Source organism: Mobula birostris, chromosome 10 (genome assembly GCF_030028105.1).
Source record: "Mobula birostris isolate sMobBir1 chromosome 10, sMobBir1.hap1, whole genome shotgun sequence".
In the NCBI taxonomy this organism is placed as follows: Eukaryota; Metazoa; Chordata; class Chondrichthyes; order Myliobatiformes; family Myliobatidae; genus Mobula; species Mobula birostris.
Window position 1 is genome coordinate 103777386 of NC_092379.1, and position 23839 is coordinate 103801224.

A 23839-nucleotide genomic window follows, 5' to 3' on the forward strand; every position below is an offset into this window, starting at 1 on the left:
GTTCAGCCAAGGGACTGGATCTCATACTGCATAATTAATTGGTTATCAATTTGTAATCGAGCAAAGAAACCTTACTTACTGAACATTAGCTCACATTCTGTAATAATTTTAACTTTAAATTTTTGATTGTACAGATTATGATAGGTTCCAGATTAACAAAATATATAAAAATATATAATATAAAATTATGCAAACTAGTTTCTGTGATCAAAAAGATGAAAGATCCTTTCATTTTTTTAAAACTCTCCTGACTGACCATGGAGAATATCAATTATCAACCTCCAGTGAGCAACCAATACCTTTCACCCCAACTTTAACAGGAATTTAATGTATATACATAAAACTATTATTCAATGTAAATGAGATAAAGGCTTACCGTCCGATCTTCCAAATACATTGTTTTTGACAGAAAATCAATTCCAATTGTTGCCTAGAAAGAAACATCAAATTAGAGAACGCAGAAAATGTGACATCGATCACAGGACAAGAGGTCATAAACAAACAAGATTAGGTAAGCAAACTCAGCTTTTATTGGGACAGACTTACTCCAACCTATCCTATTTCATCTGTGAATGCCCACTTGAAATGCCTGCAATTAAATTCATGAACTGAAGGTTGAGATAATAACGCTGACCAAAGTATTCTTCAGATGTACAGGACAACACAAAGCAAGAATATTAATTTCATAAAGCAACTAATTTTAACTTTAAACAGATTAATGAAAGGTCCCAACCCTAAACTTGAGAGAAATTAGGCAATTATTTGTCCATTATGGAGCTCTTCATCCAACAATAAACCAAAGGGAAATTTGTTGATTTACTAGATTTAATCAATTATCCCCTCAACCAATACCCATCCAATCAAAGACAGGCATGTGCCATAATGTGTTTGTACTCTCCATCTAGTTAAGGCAGTCAGCACCTAGTAAATAGCACTATTCTTCAGGAGCACCACCTAAAATTGCCACTTATTTTCACATAGTGGATTCCAGTTAATTGGGATAGCTGCTTACTCGGGACAACTCTTAAAGAACAAAAACAAATCAAGAAAGTAGCTGGAATTCCTTTTGTTTATTTGAGACACTATGCTGCTTAATGGAGGCAGGAGACTGTTGCTGAACAGTTCTAACTAGCATCAGTTGCGCACGCTTGAATAGCTGTTAGACACAATACTGTGCTTTGAGGCAAACACTTTAAATAGCATCAGTTGCACATGTGTTTGCTCAACAAGCAGAGATTTTTGTCACTGATAGCTGGTGAGAAATCAGCAGTAAGACAATTCAGAACTGTTTTTTGTCACCATGGTCTTAAGCATTCAGGCTTGCAGTTGCCAGAAATGCCGGGAGTGAAAATAAAACGATTTCACCACTCCAAGTTAGAAACTATGAAGAATTTGGAGGTATTGACATCATCTTGAATGTTATCCACTTAGCCCTCACCTGCAACAGTGAGACCTATAGTGAGATCCAATGGGCAAGAAGGCAGTTCTGCAACGCTCCTTGGACAGCAAAGGGCATCATGAGGCACAGAAGTAATCATGGTCATCCACTGCAACCAAGGAAGACCTCAGTTGTGATGACTGCAGGTCAAGAGAGAGCAAGTGCCCAATGCAACAGCCTCTCTCACTTTAACAACTCTCCTGCATCCCTCCCCACGGATCTCCTACCTGGCACTTATCCCTGTAAGTACAAGTGCTACACCTCCTCTCTTGCCACCATTCAGGGCCCCAAATAGTCCTTCCAAGTGAGGCAATACTTCACTTGCAAGTCTGTTGGGGTCATCTATTGCATCCGGTGCTCCCGGTGCGGCCTCCTCTACATCGGTGAAACCCGACTCGGATTGGGGGACCGCTTCGTCGAGCACCTCCACTCCATCCGCCACAACAGACAGGATCTCCCAGTAGCCACCCACTTCAACTCTGCTTCCCAGTCCCATTCAGGTATGTCCATACATGGCCTCCTCTACTGCCATGATGAGGCTAAACTCAGGTTGGAGGAGCAACACCTCATATAACGTCTAGGTATGAACACAGAATTCTCCAACTTTCAGTAATTCCCTTCCCTCCCGTCCCCCATCCCTGTTTCACTGTGCCCCCTTCCCCAGCTGCCTATCACCTCCCTCATGGTTCCGCCTCCTTCTACTACCCATTGTGTTTTCCCCTATCCCTTCTTCACCTTTCCTGCCTATCACCTCCCTGCCTCCCTTCCCCCACCCCTTTATCTTTCCCCCAACTGGTTTTTCACCTGGAACCTACCGGCCTTCTCCTTCCCACTCTCCCACCACTTTCTTTATAGGGCCTCTGCCCCTTCCCTCTACAGTCCTGACGAAGGGTTCCGGCCCGAAACGTCGACCAATCTTTTCCACGGATGCTGCCTGACCTGCTGAGTTCCTCCGGCTCGTTGTGAGTGTTGCTTTGACCCCAGCATCTGCAGATTATTTTGTGTTTATTCAATTGGGAAATAGCCTAATTTTGTACCATAATGCTTCTAAGGCTCCGTCTTACCTCCAAACATCAGTTTGTTTCAACTCCGGCCTTATGTACAGTTTGGCATAAGGTATCCCCTCTGGTGTCCATGCCTTCAAATATCACAGCTCAAACTTGGAAATAGTCTCCATAATGCTCTACATCTCCTTCCTATAAAGCCACTCCCTGAGAGAACCTTTAGTCACAAGTCCAATATTCACTTTTATGGTTTAGTGGGAAACTCACCTGATAATGCTTCAGTGGAGTGCTTAGGCACATATTACTACGTCAAGAGATACTACAAAATACACAATTTTGTAAGAACTTTCCTTGCTAGCACTACTGCCTCATATTTAGTGACCCGATATCAATTCTGATCATGGGTGATGTCTCTGCTGAATTTGCTGATTTTCCCTGTGATCAGTCTTTCCTTCGGGTCCTCCAGTTCCTACCACATACAAGGATGTGCTATTGATTGGTTACCATCAACCCCCCCACACAGACAGCACCCATGATTAGGATCAGGGTCTCTGAAGCTATCTTTATGGAGATAATTCTCCATGTTTCATTAACATTTAAGATTCTGTGGCTCTTGATTGAAATTAACACATTCAATTTAACAAATGGAAGCAAACAATCCTGAAAATAAGCACTATAAGAATTGCATTACAAGTTGCCTTTCCCCAGATATTACAAGTAACAGCAAGGAATGACCATGAGCAGTGGAACGTTGTTATAAATTGAACCCTGACCAAGTTATAGCTATTAGTCAATTGTGCCACTAACCTGATAAGTATTGTCGAAGCTGTCATACATAAACCTAGTTATCAGCGATGTCTTTCCAACTGCAACACAAACATTACATGAATTAGAAATTGTACTTTTATAGATTAAAGGAAAATAATCCACAAGAGTGAAATATCATGTACAATTGACAGAACAAATACAGATGCTTTTTTTTTTACAGATGCCCAAAACTGAAAAATCCCCCCCAAAAAACATGATATGGTAACAGTATCTCCTCAGTGATGTAACAAATGGCATCAAAACACAAAACTGTTAAGTGTTACTAAAAGTAGAAAGAAAAACAATTCCTCTGTTTGTAGAAATGAAATCATGCACTTTTAAACTTTATAATATTAGGGGAGCTCATTTGTGTGTAGGAGGTGCCCATAAATAGAGCGCTTGTAATCTGGGACAGCTTGTATATAGTCATAGAAAAGTACAGCACAGAAATAGGCCCTAAGGCCCATCTGGTCCATGGTGAACCATTTAACCTGCCTAGTACAATCGACCTGCACCTGGACCATAACCCTCCGTACCCTTCTCACCCATGAACTTATCCATATTTCTGAAAGGTTGAAATTGAGCTTGCATACACCACTTGCGCTGGCAGCTCATTCCACACTCTCACAGCCCTCTGAATGAAGTTTACTCTCATGCTTCCCTTAAACATTTCACTCTTCACCATTAACTCGTGACCTCTAGTTGTAGTCCCACCCATCTCAGTGGAAAAAAGCCTGCTTACATTTACCCTATCTATAACCCTCATAATTTTGTATACCTCTATTAAATCTCTCTTCAATCTTCTATGTTCAAAGGAATAAAGTCCGAACCTATTCAGTCTTTCCTTATAACTTAGATCCTCCAGTCCTGGCTACATCCTTGTAAGTTTTGTCTGTACTTTTATTTACATCTTCCCTGTAGGTAAGTGACCAAAACTGCACACAATACTCAAAATTAGGCCTCAACTTTCATCTTATACAACTTCAACATAACATCCCACCTCTTGTACTCAATACTTTGATTTATGAAAGCCAATGTGCCAAAAGCTTTCTTTACTACCTTATTGGCCTGTGCCGCCACTTTTATCGAATTATGGACCTGTATTCCCAGATCCCCTTGTTCGACTGCACTCCTCTGTGCCCTACCGCTCACTGTGTAAGACCTGTCCTGGTTGGTCCAACTGGAGTGCAACACCTTGCACTTCTCTGCTTTAAATCCCATCTGCCATTTTTCTAGTTGGCCCAAATCCCACTGCAAACACTGGGAGTCTTCCTCACTGTCCATTAAACCCCCAATCTTGGTGTCATCCACAAATTTGCTAATTTAGTTAACATTATCATCCAGATCATTGATGTAGATGACAAACAAGACCCAGCACCAGTCACTGAGGCACTCCACAAGTCACAGGCCTCCAGTCAGGGACGTCGCTGTTACTTTGCCTCACATCTATAGACTCTGTGTCTGTCTCCTTACATATGTATATATACATCATTAACTTATTGGATTATGTTGTTGACTTTCAAATCTGTTTCTCATTATAATAAATAGCATACCATTCTCCATCCACAGCACACTTTAAAATACTAACATAACTTATATTCACTATTCTTTATGATTTGTGAAGATTTGCTCCACATATCATTTCCAGAATCAAATCTCTCAAATTGGAAATGGCGTTACCTGAGTACTTTACTGGAAAAAGACAACAGACACTTGTAGTTACAAAGGCAAAAATTCTTTTAAATAGTTTAGGAGCCAGATAATCAGTGAAGAATGCAGTAGGCCTTTAAAAACTCAGGTTGATTTATCTGAACACGTGAAGTATTTTAGTTATTTTAAATTATAGAACATAGAACAGTACAGCACATTACAGGCCATTCGGCCCACAATGTTGCCCTGACCCTCAAACCCTGCCTCCCATATAACCCCCCCCACCTTAAATTCCTCCATTTACCTGTCAAGTAGTCTCTTAAATTTCACTAGTGTATCTGCGTCCACCACTGACTCAGGCTGTGTATTCCAGGCACCAACCACTCTCTGAGTAAAAAACCTTCCTCTAATATCCCCCTTGAACTTCCCACCCCTTACCTTAAAGCCATGTCCTCTTGTATTGAGCAATGGTGCCCTGGGGAAGAGGCGCTGGCTATCCACTCTATCTATTAATATCTTGTACACCTCTATCATCTCTCCTCTCATCCTGCTTCTCTCCAAAGAGTAAAGCCCTAGCTCCCTTAATCTCTGATCATAATCCATACTCTCTAAACCAGGCAGCATCCTGGTAAATCTCCCCTGTACCATTTCCAATGCTTCCACATCCTTCCTATAGTGAGGCGACCAGAACTGGACACAGTACTCCAAGTGTGACCTAACCAGAGTTTTATATGTTATATGTTTTTATATATTTTTCTATCTGTAGTCCCTTTCAACGGCCAATGCTAAAAAAAAAGTTGTACGGAAATACTTAATGAGACAAAAAAAAAAATTGTTGTGGAACTGCAAATTAATTCCTTCGGACATGGTTAGGATGGAGTTCCTACAATGTGGACAGTACTCCTTTCTAACTATCTAGGCAAAAAACAAACTAAGGTTTTGACATAACCTAATTTTCGATTTTGCATAGGGCTGTTTGAACAAGTTTGAGACCACATCACAAATTCTTTGCTTAATTGTGGTATAACATCACATTTTCCAGACTTGCTTGAAACCATGAATGGATCCAAAAATTCAAGTTATAACTCTAATCAATACACCTGGCAATGTTTTCAATAAATAAAAACTGAGAAATAGTGCCTATAATTAGAGTTATGATAATAATTTAAAGGAAATTAAATTAAGTTCCTAAAAGAATGGTAAAGAGCTGATTTAAAGGTTGAAAACAGAATTTGAAAAATTAAATGGAGAGCAAGCGTGGCAAACAATGACATGGAAAAGGGAAACAGAGGAAGATCCAGCAGAATGCAAGAAAGAAATATTCTGCTAAAAATTAAAAGTAAATACTGATAAGTTACCATGAATAAAGACAAAAAGGAAATTGCCATATACAGTTTAATTGAGGTAGCTGCTTATTGCTGGGATTCCCTTGATTTATTTGGGACACTATGCTGCTTAATTGGGGCAGGAGACTGTTGCCAAACAGGGTTTAACTAGTGATAGTCGTATACACTTGTGTGGCTGTTTGACACTACATCATGCTTAGAGCAAGCAGTTTTTAAATAGTGTTAGTTGCATGTGTTTTGTGTTCAAAAAGCAAAGATTTTTGTCACACAAGATATAAACAGTAGGACAACTCAGAACTGTTTTGTTCTATGCGGTTTCAAGCACTCAGGCTTGGAGATGCCAGAAATGGCCGAGAGTGAAAATGAAATGATTTCACTACTTCAACAAATTAGGAACTACAAAGATTTTCAAGATATTAATCATTATCTTGAATGTTACAATGAAAATGAAGATTTGAAGGATGCAATTGTCAAAAATATTTTATGAAGGCAGTCTATTATCTGCACTAGTTGACTGTGCTGATTTTGTTCCTTGCTTACACTGGATGAATCCTTCCATCGATGTATATGATACAGTTTTATAGTACTGTCATCAGCTAACTGGGGCAGCTGCTTCCTAGGGCCAAAATGTACTGGTCCTGATGTGTCCCAATTAACTAGAATCCTCTGTATTATCTACATGAATAGCAGAGGAAATTATAACTTTTGTATTCTTCTTTGTTAATATGAAGCCAGAAAAGCAAAATGAAGAACTGTGAAATCAAAATCATCAAGACATAAAAACTAGAAAAACTTTTGACAAGTAAATGAATATAAAATACGAAGCTTAATTGCAGAATAAAATCTTTAACTATTAAATAATTGACTTAAAAACATTTATCTGACAGGTAAATCAGTTTGACATGTCAGAAAATAAAATTTAAAAATAATTAAATAAACCAACTATAGTCCAAAATAGAGGTGAAGACACTTGGACAGGACTGAAAGAATCTAGAGAGAAAACAGTAGCATATTTAACTATTTGTATTTGTACAAGGGAAACACAGCATACTCAAGGAACTATAGAACAGCTAGTTTTAGCACAAGTGCAAATCACAACCAAAGAGAAAACGACCAGTGGAAAAACAGGAAACATCTTTTTGCAGCAATTTCAATAAATTATCTGTACAAATACAAAGGGAGTACAAAAGATGGTATTCAGGTAATTTCAAAAATTCTTCCAATGAAGCGCAAATAAAGAATAAGGCACAAGAGAAGTAGGATACACAATGGTTAAAATTCCTCAACACAAATGAGAAAAATCACCAGAGCCTCATTAAAGAAAAGGCCAAACACATTGAACCAAATGTAAAGTTTTATTTTCAAACTGAGGAAAATGTGGAAATTATGAAACAATTAAGCTTTGGTTTGACAGCATTAGGGAACTGTGTAAAGATCTGGTTGGCAAATTATAAAAAGGACATATCAGATAGAAGAAATCAAAATTGGAAGATTATACCTTTCAGTAAAGGACACACTGGATAGTAAAATACAGGTCCACAATCCCTTATCCGAAATCCTTGGGGCCAGCTGCATTTCAGAATTTTTAAGATTTCAGAACCCCACCCCCCCCCATACCAAAAAACACGTATACTCAAGTCCCTTATTTAACCTGGCTCAGTGCAGTGGACTTTAGGACCTGGCGGCGCACCAAACATACGCACATCCTCCCGTATACTTTAAAGCATCTCTAGATTACTTATAATACCTAATTCAATGTGAATGCTATGTAAGTAGCTGTTATACTGTATTGTTTAGGGAATAATGACAAGAAAAAAATTTCCAACAAAAACATTCAATAAAACAAAATTATACAGCTTCAAACGAACCGAATCAAACACATGGTAAATAACTTATTGGAATAAATGTAGAACGTCACTGTCACTATAAAACTTTAGTAACTTGTCTTTCTGTTTATTTAAATCATATACAGTGGTAGTTCCGACACTATTTTCTTCAGTAAGATGCCGCACAGACACACCACAATCAAGCTTCTGCAATAACTCCACTTTGTGTTATTGATAATGACAGATGTTTCATAGAAACATAGAAAATAGGTGCAGGAGTAGGCCATTCGGCCCTTCGAGCCTGCACCGCCATTTATTATGATCATGGCTGATCATCCAACTCAGAACCCCGCCCCAGCCTTCCCTCCATACCCCCTGATCCCCGTAGCCACAAGGGCCATATCTAACTCCCTCTTAAATATAGCCAATGAACTGGCCTCAACTGTTTCCTGTGGCAGAGAATTCCACAGATTCACCACTCTCTGTGTGAAGAAGTTTTTCCTAATCTCGGTCCTAAAAGGCTTCCCCTTTATCCTCAAACTGTGACCTCTTGTTCCGGACTTCCCCAACATCGGAAACAATCTTCCTGCATCTAGCCTGTCCAATCCCTTTAGGATTTTATACGTTTCAATCAGATCCCCCCTCAATCTTCTAAATTCCAACGAGTACAAGCCCAGGTCATCCAGTCTTTCTTCATATGAAAGTCCTGCCATCCCAGGAATTAATCTGGTGAACCTTCTTTGTACTCCCTCTATGGCAAGGATGTCTTTCCTCAGATTAGGGGACCAAAACTGCACATAATACTCCAGGTGTGGTCTCACCAAGGCCTTGTACAACTGCAGTAGTACCTCCCTGCTCCTGTACTCGAATCCTCTCGCTATAAATGCCAGCATACTATTTGCCTTTTTCACCGCCTGCTGTACCTGCATGCCCACTTTCAATGACTGGTGTATAATGACACCCAGGTCTTGTTGCACCTCCTCTTTTCCTAATTGGCCACCATTCAGATAATAATCTGTTCTCCTATTTTTGCCACCAAAGTGGATAACTTCACATTTATCCACATTAAATTGCATCTGCCATGAATTTGCCCACTCACCCAACCTATCCAAGTCACTCTGCATCCTCTTAGCATCCTCCTCACAGCTAACACTGCCACCCAGCTTCGTGTCATCCGCAAACTTGGAGATGCTGCATTTAATTCCCTCATCCAAGTCATTAATATATATTGTAAACAACTGGGGTCACAGCACTGAGCCTTGCGGTACCCCACTAGTCACTGCCTGCCATTCTGAAAAGGTCCCGTTTATTCCCACTCTTTGCTTCCTGTCTGCTAACCAATTCTCCATCCACATCAATACCTTACCCCCAATACCGTGTGCTTTAAGTTTGCACACTAATCTCCTGTGTGGGACCTTGTCAAAAGCCTTTTGAAAATCCAAATATACCACATCCACTGGTTCTCCCCTATCCACTCTACTAGTTACATCCTCAAAAAATTCTATGAGATTTGTCAGACATGATTTTCCTTTCACAAATCCATGCTGACTTTGTCCGATGATTTCACCGCTTTCCAAATGTGCTGTTATCACATCTTTGGTAACTGACTCCAGCAGTTTCCCCACCACCGACGTTAGGCTAACCGGTCTATAATTCCCCGGTTTCTCTCTCCCTCCTTTTTTAAAAAGTGGGGTTACATTAGCCACCCTCCAATCCTCAGGAACTAGTCCAGAATCTAATGAGTTTTGAAAAATTATCACTAATGCATCCACTATTTCTTGGGCTACTTCCTTAAGCACCCTGGGATGCAGACCATCTGGCCCTGGGGATTTATCTGCCTTCAATCCCTTCAATTTACCTAACACCACTTCCCTACTAACATGTATTTCGCTCAGTTCCTCCATCTCACTGGACCCTCTGTCCCCTACTATTTCTGGAAGATTATTTATGTCCTCCTTAGTGAAGACAGAACCAAAGTAATTATTCAATTGGTCTGCCATGTCCTTGCTCCCCATAATCAATTCACCTGTTTCTGTCTGTAGGGGACCTACATTTGTCTTTACCAGTCTTTTCCTTTTTACATATCTATAAAAGCTTTTACAGTTAGTTTTTATGTTCCCTGCCAGTTTTCTCTCATAATCTTTTTTCCCCTTCTTAATTAAGCCCTTTGTCCTCCTCTGCTGAACTCTGAATTTCTCCCAGACCTCAGGTGAGCCACTTTCTCTGGCAAATTTGTATGCTGCTTCTTTGGAATTGATACTATCCCTAATTTCTCTTGTCAGCCACGGGTGCACTACCTTCTTTGATTTATTCTTTTGCCAAACTTGGATGAACAATTGTTGTAGTTCATCCATGCAACCTTCTCTTTTTCTCATTGTTACCCATACGGGTATCTGCAGCTCTTTTTGACATTTTCACAGTGAAATTAAATACAAAGTCAACAGTGAACACAAAATATCAGCAAACAGCAAATGCACGTATAATCAGTACGAGCGCTGAGCCACAAATGACATCTGGCGGCCTCTGCTAGTGCTGCCATGTCACACCTGAGTGACGTCAGCTGTTGACGAGAAAAACTTCCTTTTTCGGAGCTTTTTGGATTTCAGAATTTCAGATAAAGGAATTAGTCAGAACTTGTAATTAGTCAGGACTAGATTTTAAAAACATATGTCCTTGCAGTTAAAATCCTTGTGGCAAGATTCAATCATTTCCACTGGGCTCAGAATCAGTTTTGCCATTGACATGCTTGGTAAGGATTAATTTCCATGTGAACTGAAATACTCTAGTACGGGCAGATGCATAAAGCAGTATTATTTGCCTGAAGCAACATTAGGAAACATAATTTCCTGATCAGCAAAAGCTGATCTGAGAAAATAGCAGAATCATGATTTTTGACTGAAGAAAGCCTCAGGATACAAATAATATACAATTCTGCCCCCCCCCCCCCCACGATACTTACAGGGTTGCCTAGGGCTCATTAATGAAATTTGTAGAATGAAGGAGGGTGCCACATATAAGCAAATGAAAGAACTATCACCAAAGTATTTGGCATTTAATCAAAACAGGGGTGAAATTAATACCAAAGGTGGTACAGGATAACTCATCAATACATTCTTGTAATGTGGACCAGTACATTTTGTGAACATCAGGACCGGTACAATTTGGCCCTTATAAGTGGCTACCCTAATGAGTGAAAAAAGAATTTCAAACCGTAGCCACATAAAAAAAATCTTGATTTAGCCTAGTCTTGGGATTTTAACTTTATGACCAGTTTGCACAATCTAGCAATTTTAAGCAAATTATATCCAATATATAACATACACTAATTAGATCTTTTGATACAGTTGATAATTTTACTTAAGTCTGGAAAATATACTAGGTCAGAAAATTAATAATGAATAGGAATTATATTTCTGGCTTGTTGGTTAACATAAGCAGCACTGACTTCTGAACACTGACCTGTAGACCACAACTTAATATAAATAGTCATTTTAAGAACTAAATTATGAAAATATTGTTTTCTGAGAATAATCCTAGCAAGATTTATTCTCAAAAATAAAAAAGACCATGCAACTGTAAAATTGTTAATCCAAAATTAACTGGTTAGCACCTAGAAGGGTCGAGGTGGAAGTTGTCACACGTACAGATAGTGGAAAAACCTGCATTGCATACTGTTCATACAGATCTATTCAATACAACAGTGCATTGAGGTAGTACAAAGTAAACAGAGAAACTGCAGTGCAGGCAGACAATAAGGTGCAAGGTAATAATGAGATAGATTGAGGTCAAGAGTTCATTTTTATTTTACTAGGGGACTTTTCAATTGTCTTTTAATAATGGGATCCAAGCTGTCCTTGAGCATAGTGGTACATTGCCTTCAGACTCTCAAATCTTCAGCCGGATACGGTGGGAAGAAGACAAAATGTCCAAGGTGGATAGGGTCTTTGATAATTTTGCTTTACCAAGGCAGCATTAGTGTAAACAGAATGACGATAACCCATACAAAATGTACACTATGCTTCTGCCACACGCACTGATTATTACTAAATGAATAGTCCAGTTGCTACTACACTACATTTACTACTGCATCACCACCAGCAATACTCTTAGAGAATATACTGTAATGATGACAGACTGCATGAGATTGTTGGTCTTAAGTTGTTCCTGGTAAAGTTTTGGAAAATTAAATATTTAACCTTCTGTTAAGCGGATGTGGTAACTAGACTTTAGTAATCTCAGTTGATGAAATAACACTTCCTCACCTCATAAATCTCTGTCCAAGTGCATCAAAATTTGTTTTTGTAACATAAATACTTCCCTTAAAACAGGCCCATATATATCATTTGTATTTCCAATAATAAAGCAAGGTGATGTAGCTCAAATTTAGAAATGAATTAAAACCGTCAATGTTTTCAATATTTTTATTAAGTTAGAATTATACATTAAAAAACCCAAGTACATCAATGTATGCATCACTGCCCACTTGATTTCTTTTACTAGTCCTTGCAAAACTGCAATTTTATCTTTTTAATTGTATTTGATAACAGACTGTGGACAAAATAGATTTATGCCTGAATTGACCTTTTCCAGTCCCTTTTTACTCTTAATCATTCTGTTAAGTTGCCTTCAAACTTGGAATTGTGCAAGCTGAACCAAACAAGGAAAGTGGAAGCAAGCTTTTCAGTCCTTCATGTATGCTCTAACATTCAATAAGATTATTTGATCTTTTACCACAGCTGCATATGAATGAAAGAAAAGGTTAGAAATGAAAGTAAAGTCTAATGTGGCAGTATTTCAGTGGAGTAAAGGAAATTACAGTGGTATGAGAAAGGAGTAGGCCAAAGTAAATTGGAAGGAGATGCTAGCAGGGATGACAGCAGAGTAGCGATGGCATGAGTTTCTGGGAAGATTGAGGAAAATGCAGGATAAATGTATTTCAAAAATGAAGAAATACTCAAATGGCAAAATAGTACAACCGTGGCTGACAAGGGAAGTCAAAGCTAATGTAAAAGCAAAAGACGGCATACAACAACACAAAAATTAGTGGGAAGACAGAGGATTGGGAAGCTTTTAAAACCCTACAGAGAGCAACTAAAAGAATTATTTGGAGGGAAAAGATGAAATATGAAAGCAAGTTAGCAAACAATATCAAAGTGTATACAAAATCAGTATCAAAAGCTTTTTCAAGTATGTAAAACATAAAAGAGATGACAGTGTATATAGGACCACTAGAAAATGAGGCCGGAGAAATAATAATGGGGAACACCAAGATGGCAGATGAACTAAATGAGTATTTTGCAATAGTCTTCACTGTGGAAGACACTAGCAGTGCGCCAGATGTTGAAGGGTCCAAGGGAAGAGAAGTGACTGCAGTTACTATTACAAAGGAGAAGCTGAAAGACCCAAGGGGACACAAGTTACCCAGACCAGATGAACTGCACCCTCGAGTTCTGAAAAAGGTATCGGTAGAGGTTGTGGAGGCACTAATAATGATCTTTCAAAAACCATTGGAAGCTGGCATGATGCCAGAGGACTGGAAAATTGTAAAATCAGCAGAAAGGAAATTATAGACCAGTTAGCCTGACCTCAATGGTTGGGAAGTTGTTGGAGTCAAGTGTTAAGGATGAGGTTATGGAGTACTTGGTGACACAGGACAAGATAGGACAAAGTCAGCATGGATTCCTTCAGGGAAAATCTTGCCTGACGAACCTGTTGGAATTCTTTGAGGAGATTACAAGTAGGATAGATAAGGGGAAACAGTTGATGTTGTATATTTGGACTTTCAGAAGGCCTTTGACAAGGTGCCACACATGAGGCTACTTACCAAGTTAAGAGCCCACGGTATTACAGGAAAGTTACTAGCATGGTTAGAGCACTGGCTGATTGGTAGGAGGTAGCGAGTGGGAATAAAAGGATCCTTTTTTAGTTGGCTGCCAGTGACTAGTGGTGTTCTGCAGCGGTTGGTGTTGGGTCCGTTTCTTTTTATGTTATATATCAATGTTTACATGATGGAATAGATGGCTTTGTTGCCAAGTTTATAATTGGTGGAGGGGCAGGTAGTGTTAAGGAAAGGCTGCAGGAAGACTTAGACAGATTAGGAGAATGGGCAAGAAAGTGGCAAATAAAATACAAAGTTGGAAAATGCATAGTCATGCACTTTGGAAGTAGAAATATGTGTGCAGACTACTTTCAAATCCAAAAATCTGAGATGCAAAGGGACTTGGGAGTCCTTGTGCAGAACACTCTAAAAGTTAACTTGCAGGTAGAGTCGGTAGTGAGGAAAGCAAGTACAATGTTAGCATTCATTTCAAGGGGTCTAGAAAACAAGAGCAGGGATGTGATGCTGAGGCTTTATAATGCACTGGCGAGGCCTCACCTTTAGTATTGTGAACAGTTTTGGGCTCTTCATACAAGAAAAGAGGTACTGGCATTGGAGTGTGTTCAGGAAAGATTCACAAGGATGACTCCAGGAAAGAAAAGGTTATCATATGAGGAGCGTCTGATAGCTCTGGGTCTGTACTCATTGGAATTTAGAAGAATGGCGGGGGGGGGGGGAATCTCATTAAACCCAATTGAATATTGAAAGGTCTAGATAGAGTGGGTGTGGAGAGAATGGTTCCTGTAGTGCTGAGTCTAGTACCAGAGGGCACAACCTTAGCAAAGAGGAATGACCATTGAGAACAGAGATGACAAGGAATTTCTTTAATCAGAGGGTGATAAGTCTGTGAATTTATTACCGCAGACAGCTGTGAAGACCATTGAGTATATTTAAAGTGGAGGTTGATAGGTTCTTGATTAGTTAAGGAATCACAGGTTAGAGACAAGGCTTGAGAATTGGGTTGAGAGGGATAATAAATCAGCTATGATGAAATGGCAGAGCAGCCCTGATGTACCGAATGGCCTAATACTGCTTAGTTGTCTTATACCTTGCAGTAACCCCATATCCTCCAGTTCTCTTCAAAGCAAAAATCTATTGAACTTTGATCTTGTATATAAAAGCCTTCAATGGACAGTGAATTCTGAAGACCTAAATTCACAATGTGTTCACAAATTTCTTCACATCTGTTCTAAATGGTCGACCCCTTATTTTCATTCTGTTTTTTGATTCATGATGCCACAACCAACTAAAATGTCTCTGCATCTACCCTGTTAGGCCTGGAGAAATTCTTTCCATTTGAATGAGAATGTAGGGCATGCAGCATGCCAGGCAACCTGGCAAATCTTTGTTGTACCTCACTGCCTGTATATACTTAGGTGGAGAAATTTGACCTGTACACAATATTCCAGATGCAGCAACACTAAGGTTTATATAATTGGAGCAAGATACCCTTAATTTTGTATTCAGATCTTCTTGGGGGGAAAAAGGGCCATTACACTACTTGCTTTCAAATTTGCTAAATCTATTTACTTTGATTTGTATGCAAAAATATGAACAGCATATTATTCAATTTCTCACTGTGAAGAAATACTCTACATTGGATATCCTCACTTGAACATCATATTGAATAATTTTGCTTGTGAGATTTCCTGCTGGAACAGTATGTCCATGGCCCTTTATAAAATGCAACAAAGAAATTAGCTCTGAAGAGGGATAATATAAATGCTCCTGGTACAATGTACAGGTTCCTTTGCAGGAACCATAAATACAAGGCATCATAGAAGGCAAGCAGGTTCCTATCAAAATTAAAACTAACAAATACGTTAACAAAACTTTCAGCCCATCTTCTCCCCACCTGCACTCCCCCCATCTTCTTGCCGCCTTAACAGGGATAGAGTTCCCTGTCCTCACCTACAACCCCATGAGTCTGCACATTCATTATTCCCCGCAAATTCCTCCATCTTCAACGAGATCCTACCACCAAACACATTTTTACCTCTATTCCACTCTCTGCTTTCCGCAAAGATCGCTCCATGATTCCCTTGTCCATTCGTACCGGCACACTGCAAGCAACAGAAATGCTACACCAGCTCATTAACCTCCTCCTTCACCTCCATTTCCAGCCTCAAATAGTACTTCCAGGTGAGGCAACACTTCACTTGAGAATCTGTTGCGGTAATCCATTGTATCCGGTGCTCCTGATGCATCTCTACATTGGTGAGATGGCATAAATTGGGAGACTGCTTTGTTGCGCACTTCAGCTCCACCTGCAAAGATCAGCGCTGGCCAACTATTTTAACTCCATCACCATTCCCATGAAGTGCTAGAAGAACTCAGCAGGTTAGGTAGCATCTATGGAAATGAATAAATAGTCAACATTTCAGGCCAAGTCCCTTCATTGGGATTGGAAAGGGGGGGAAGATGCAGGAATAAGGTGGGGGAGGAGAGAACAAGCTAGAAAGTGATGGGTAAAGCCAAGTAGGGGGGCAATGAAGTAAGAAGCTGTGAGGTGATAGGTGGAAAAGGCAAAGGACTGGAGAAGAAGGAATCTGATAGGAGAAAAGACTGGACCATGGGAGAAAGGGAAGAATGAGTACCAGAGGGAAGTGATAGGCAGGTGAGGAGGAGGAGGAGGTTAGAGGCCAGAGTGGGGGAATAGAAGAATGAAGGGAGAGGGAAAAAATAATCAATGTTCATGCCATCTGGTTAGAGGCTACTGAGACAGAATGAGATGTTGCTCCTCCACCCTGAGAGTGGCTTCATTGTGGCAGAAGAGGAGGCCCTGGACTGACATGTCAGGTAGGGAATGGTAAACAACAGGAATCCTGCAGATGCTGGAAATTCAAGCAACACACATCAAAGTTGCTGGTGAACGCAGCAGGCCAAGCAGCATCTGTAGGAAGAGGTGCAGTCGACGTTTCAGGCCGAGACCCTTCGTCAGGACTAACTGAAGGAAGAGTGAGTAAGGGATTTGAAAGTTGGAGGGGGAGGGGGAGATCCAAAATGATAGGAGAAGACAGGAGGGGGAGGGATAGAGCCAAGAGCTGGACAGGTGATAGGCAAAAGGGGATACGAGAGGATCATGAGACAGGAGGTCCGGGAAGAAAGACGGGGGGGGGGGGACCCAGAGGATGGGCAAGAGGTATATTCAGAGGGACAGAGGGAGAAAAAGGAGAGTGAGAGAAAGAATGTGTGCATAAAAATAAGTAACAGATGGGGTACGAGGGGGAGGTGGGGCCTAGCGGAAGTTAGAGAAGTCGATGTTCATGCCATCAGGTTGGAGGCTACCCAGACGGAATATAAGGTGTTGTTCCTCCAACCTGAGTGTGGCTTCATCTTTACAGTAGAGGAGGCCGTGAATAGGCATGTCAGAATGGGAATGGGATGTGGAATTAAAATGTGTGGCCACTGGGAGATCCTGCTTTCTCTGGCGGACAGAGCGTAGATGTTCAGCAAAGCGGTCTCCCAGTCTGCGTCGGGTCTCGCCAATATATAAAAGGCCACATCGGGAGCACCGGACGCAGTATATCACCCCAGTCGACTCACAGGTGAAGTGTAGCCTCACCTGGAAGGACTGTTTGGGGCCCTGAATGGTGGTAAGGGAGGAAGTGCAAGAGCATGTGTAGCACTTGTTCTGCTTACACGGATAAGTGCCAGGAGGAAGATCAGTGGGGAGGGATGGGGGGGATGAATGGACAAGGGTGTTGCCTAGGGAGCGATCCCTGCGGAATGCGGGGGGGGGGGGGGAGGGAAAGATGTGCTTAGTGGTGGGATCCCGTTGGAGGTGGCGGAAGTTACGGAGAATAATATGTTGGACCCGGAGGCTGGTGGGGTGGTAGGTGAGGACCAGGGGAACTCTATTCCTAGTGGGGTGGCGGGAGGATGGAGTGAGAGCAGATGTACGTGAAATGGGGGAGATGCGTTTAAGAGCAGAGTTGATAGTGGAGGAAGGGAAGCCCCTTTCTTTAAAAAAGGAAGACATCTCCCCCGTCCTAGAATGAAAAGCCTCATCCTGAGAGCAGGTGCGGCGGAGACGGAGGAATTGCGAGAAGGGGATGGCGTTTTTGCAAGAGACAGGGTGAGAAGAGGAATAGTCCAGATAGCTGTGAGAGTCAGTAGGCTTATAGTAGACATCAGTGGATAAGCTGTCTCCAGAGACAGAGACAGAAAGATCTAGAAAGGGGAGGGAGGTGTCGGAAATGGACCAGGTAAACTTGAGGGCAGGGTGAAAGTTGGAGGCAAAGTTAATAAAGTCAACGAGTTCTGCATGCGAGGTCTGGAATCCAAAAAGAAGCGTAGAGCTTTTAGACCTAATCAGTTCCCCTCTACCACCACTCTGCTCCGTCTAGCGGAATTAGTCCTTACTCTTAATAATTTCTCCTTTGGCTCCTCCCACTTCCTCCAAACTAAAGGTGTAGCTATGGGCACCCGTATGGGTCCTAGCTATGCCTGCCTTTTTGTTGGCTTTGTGGAACAATCTATGTTCCGTGCCTATTCTGGTATCTGTCCCCCACTTTTCCTTCGCTACATCGACGACTGCATTGGCGCTGCTTCCTGCACGCATGCAGAACTCGTTGACTTTATTAACTTTGCCTCCAACTTTCACCCTGCCCTCAAGTTTACCTGGTCCATTTCCGACACCTCCCTCCCCTTTCTGGATCTTTCTGTCTCTGTCTCTGGAGACAGCTTATCCACTGATGTCTACTATAAGCCTACTGACTCTCACAGCTATCTGAACTATTCCTCTTCTCACCCTGTCTCTTGCAAAAACGCCATCCCCTTCTCGCAATTCCTCCGTCTCCGCCGCATCTGCTCTCAGGATGAGGCTTTTCATTCTAGGACGAGGGAGATGTCTTCCTTTTTTAAAGAAAGGGGCTTCCCTTCCTCCACTATCAACTCTGCTCTTAAACGCATCTCCCCCATTTCACGTACATCTGCTCTCACTCCATCCTCCCGCCACCCCACTAGGAATAGGGTTCCCCTGGTCCTCACCTACCACCCCACCAGCCTCCGGGTCCAACATATTATTCTCCGTAACTTCCGCCACCTCCAACGGGATCCCACCACTAAGCACATCTTTCCCTCCCCCCCACCTCTGCATTCCGCAGGGATCGCTCCCTAGGCAACACCCCTGTCCATTCGCCCCCCCCCCATCCCTCCCCACTGATCTCCCTCCTGGCACTTATCCGTGTAAGCAGAACAAGTGCTACACATGCTCTTACACTTCCTCCCTTACTACCATTCAGGGCCCCAAACAGTCCTTCCAGGTGAGGCTACACTTCACCTGTGAGTTGACTGGGGTGATATACTGCGTCCGGTGCTCCCGATGTGGCCTTTTATATATTGGCGAGACCCGACGCAGACTGGGAGACCGCTTTGCTGAACATCTACGCTCTGTCCGCCAGAGAAAGCAGGATCTCCAAGTGGCCACACATTTTAATTCCACATCCCATTCCCATTCTGACATGCCTATTCACGGCCTCCTCTACTGTAAAGATGAAGCCACACTCAGGTTGGAGGAACAACACCTTATATTCCGTCTGGGTAGCCTCCAACCTGATGGCATGAACATCGACTTCTCTAACTTCCGCTAGGCCCCACCTCCCCCTCGTACCCCATCTGTTACTTATTTTTATGCACACATTCTTTCTCTCACTCTCCTTTTTCTCCCTCTGTCCCTCTGAATATACCTCTTGCCCATCCTCTGGGTCCCCCCCCCCCCCGTCTTTCTTCCCGGACCTCCTGTCTCATGATCCTCTCGTATCCCCTTTTGCCTATCACCTGTCCAGCTCTTGGCTCTATCCCTCCCCCTCCTGTCTTCTCCTATCATTTTGGATCTCCCCCTCCCCCTCCAACTTTCAAATCCCTTACTCACTCTTCCTTCAGTTAGTCCTGACGAAGGGTCTCGGCCTGAAACGTCGACTGCACCTCTTCCTACAGATGCTGCTTGGCCTGCTGCGTTCACCAGCAACTTTGATGTGTGTTGCTTGAATTTCCAGCATCTGCAGGATTCCTGTTGTTTACCATTCCCTACCTGACATGTCAGTCCAGGGCCTCCTCTTCTGCCACAATGAAGCCACTCTCAGGGTGGAGGAGCAACATCTCATTCTGTCTCAGTAGCCTCTAACCAGATGGCATGAACATTGATTATTTTTTCCCTCTCCCTTCATTCTTCTATTCCCCCACTCTGGCCTCTAACCTCCTCCTCCTCCTCACCTGCCTATCACTTCCCTCTGGTACTCATTCTTCCCTTTCTCCCATGGTCCAGTCTTTTCTCCTATCAGATTCCTTCTTCTCCAGTCCTTTGCCTTTTCCACCTATCACCTCACAGCTTCTTACTTCATTGCCCCCCTACTTGGCTTTACCCATCACTTTCTAGCTTGTTCTCTCCTCCCCCACCTTATTCCTGCATCTTCCCCCCCTTTCCAATCCCGATGAAGGGACTTGGCCCGAAATGTTGACTATTTATTCATTTCCATAGATGCTACCTAACCTGCTGAGTTCTTCTAGCACTTCATGCATGTTACTGTGGATTTCCAGCATCTGCAAAATCTCACGTTTAACAAAAGTAACTTTTTTTTGTAAGCAACTGGATAATTGGAGTTGATATGGGTATGCTACTTACCACACAGAAAATAGCAAGATAGAACCAATGGTTTGGAACGTTCTTTTATTATCACCACCTACCACCTCCACCAAGGAGATCTTGGGTTCGACGAGCATTAAGTCAAACATCAGATTCCACAATAATCTACAAACCACTATGAGAAAGTCAAGAGTGGACCTTTGAATGTAGTGCAAACAACTGCTTTTTTGCACATTATTAATTGCGGAGCGTTTCTTCACTAACTGGTAGAACAAGAGATCTACTTTAGGTTTATTTGCTAAATTGCTAAAGCCATTCACAGGAGCGTACATGCAGTTAAATGACCCTAACCTGGGAAAGGAAAAGTGGCAAAACAATGTGGATTGTCCGAGATGAAATGCTTTGAAATTTAAGGAAAAAAATTGGCACTAACAACATTTGAATCTTTTACATCCAATTTTAGGTAACAGCTGACTGCAGTAAACGTTACAGATAAGGCAAGCATATATTTTAAAAGACTTTGAAACATGAAATATTTATAGAGACTAGTGTCTCAATATTACAGATCAAAGATGCTGCCCCAGCTAATAGTTGAAATTTTTCATCCATTCATAAACTTAAATGCAAAATTGGCTTCAGCAGACAGGAATTCAATTATTTCAGATAAATTGTCCCAAATCGTATAAAGACAGCAGTTGCAGGGGCAAGAATAATAATACCAACAGCCTGCTCGAAACTAGACTGGAGTTTGACAAATACATATTATTCAGCCACATTTTGTTTTCGCTGCTCTCCAACCAACTTGCTGATCAACATATTAATTAATACTTTGGAGCGATGCGTAAAGATGTGGCTAACTTGATATGTCTATGAGGATGTGGAAATAAAAAATAAAATACAAAAGAACACGACTTCTGAAGAACGGAAGAAACGTCTGAGGAAGAGATGCAAAGGCCTAACAATTAGAAAGGGAGTGAGACAGACCGATTATTAGCTAATGAACTAATCATTAAAGAAGAAGAAAAGGGTAAGCGCTCAAGGCATTATTATTAATGCCTAGATCACTAAAGTTTCCAGGTGGGAGGAGGGAGTCTCCTTCAGTGAGGTCATTGGTCCTAGACCCAAATCTAAATGGCGTGAATTGCCAGGCTTCAGCGTGAATCTGCTCGGCATTGAGAATACGATCCTGCAGCGCACGGAAAACACCGCGGACCCAATGCCTGCCTGAAAGTCGCCCAAAGGCCCGGATGCTACCACCCTGCGCTCTGCCCTAGCCTGTTTTGCTCACGATAATCCGAGGCTCATCTTCGGGCCTAGACTGACCACTCACCGCTCTGTTCACCAAGAAAGACGAGCTTAAACTTGCGTAAGGGATTTCCAAACTCTCCACCGCCGCCGGACATGATTGTGCTAAAAAGCGAAACGAAATGAACGAGATCGAACGACCACCAAGACAAGCTCGTCACCGCAGCAACAAGTGCGTCACTTCCGCCGGCGCTTGACGACCCCACCCTGTACGTTGCTGGTGAGGGTGTGATGGCCGCCACGTTACTATGATGACGTGCTGTCCGTTGTTTGCTTCGGAGGTGGGAGCGAGGTGAATCTGCTGCTGAAGGGAAGATATCTGTAAAGGAACATGTTCGATTATAATCTTTTGAAGCGTCATAGATTACTTTCTCACCATAAGTTACTTCTGCTGTATATGCGGAAAAGGAGAAGGCGCAGTTCGCATATCCTTGAGGGAACCTCGATAAGAATTTGCATTTATATTATAAAGGGTATTGCTGGAAATACTCAACACCTCAAACACATGTACTAAGAGAAAAAAGGAGTCAATTGTTCAGGTTGATGGCCTTTCATCAGACGCCAGCTCTGAAATTTATGTATACTGTATAAAGAACCTTACATCCCTTTCAGCAGATTAATGTGATAATGGTCTTGTCTCTATCTGTAATAAATAATATTAGCTGTGGACAATAATCTTTATTTAAAACAGCCGCCGTATGAAGCATTAACATGTGCCTTAACTGCTCACTGGATTGCAAAAGAGGTAAATATGACACTAGGAGCTACAGAGAGGTTTAATTGTTGTACCCACAAGGTAAGTCATCACCAGGGCCTTTCTCAACTGCCTTCTTCCAGTGGCCAAAGAGCTACTCTCTGAATGAACAGTATGGATTCTGATCATCCTGAGGCAGAGCAGACACGATCCCCTCTGCAATAGCTGTTTAAAAATGCAGAGCTGCACCAGCTATTAAGTGTGACCATTTATTGACCTCAGAAATGCCTTTGACTGCATTAACTGAGAAGGAATATTCTCCTTAACTTTGGCTGCCCACAGGTATTACATTTGCTTCATGACATGATGAAAGCAATAATATTAATCCCTGGCTTTTCCTATATTTCTTTCACCACCTCTGAACTCACAAAACAAAGTTGAAAGTCTACCTGAAGGAACTAAGAAGGATAGTAAAATTCAAAGTTCATTAAAATTTAAAGTTCAATAATCAGACTGCAATGTTCTTGAATACACCACACTTATTTTCATTGAGATCTTCATGTTTCATGCTGTAAGTAAATTCTGCAATGGACTTTGTTAAGGGTTTAGAATGCACGGAGGATTTACTGTGTAATTTGGAAAGACATTGCTTTTATATAATACCAAATGGAGTTTAACATGGCTAAGTAGTGAAATTCAAGCAGTTTCCCTACAGAAGTAGATCAATTACAAGAGAAACCCACAGAAAGGTTTGTGTATTACTGTATTAAGAAAGTGAAATTATAGCAGGTATGCCATTTTAATTTGCATGTGCAAGCTGGTGATGATTAATAAAAATAGCAATTTTTCTGGTCACAAATGGTACATTTTCATCATAGTCACAATCCCTTCACATCTTTATCCCACTAAAGATTAAAAGCAAATTTTTCAGCACATCTGTTGAGAGAAGCTGAACAGCAGATCTATGACATGTGATCATGACTCTTTCTGGACCAGCACACCACCAGAAAATGTCAGATAATTGTTTCCCAAGCAATCACTAACTTCATTTCTTCTGAAGATCTTCTCTATAATTTCTCATAGTTGGTTCTACAACCATTCTTATTCCTAAGATTCAAAAGCAAGTTTGTCCTGGTAGGCCCATGGTTTCCTTCCCACGGTGGCTCTTCTCGTTCTGTCTTATTCAGTCTCTTCTCACCTTCAACTGCATTATTTCCGATGCCTTAACATTTCCTAGTTTCCTGTTTGACTAGCTAGTTCTCACTTTGGACTTACAATCTCTCTACACCTCCAGACCATTGCTGG

General features: G+C 41.6%; 1 protein-coding gene across 2 annotated transcripts in view; it reads right to left on the reverse strand.

Annotated features, from left to right (window-relative positions):
* rab41 (RAB41, member RAS oncogene family) overlaps positions 1-22024 on the reverse strand; it is a 52347-nt gene extending 30323 nt beyond the window's left edge. Inside the window, exons 1-3 of one of the 2 annotated variants that reach the window (XM_072270747.1) lie at positions 21866-22024; positions 3250-3308; positions 377-430 (exon numbers count right to left, since the gene is read on the reverse strand). In XM_072270747.1, coding sequence (XP_072126848.1) covers positions 377-430; positions 3250-3308; positions 21866-21938 — 186 coding nt within the window. In that variant the 5' untranslated portion in view covers positions 21939-22024. The remainder of the gene's footprint in view (positions 1-376; positions 431-3249; positions 3309-21865) is intronic. The other variant, XM_072270746.1, reaches the window with a different exon arrangement.
* Positions 22025-23839: the final 1815 nt, after the last annotated feature.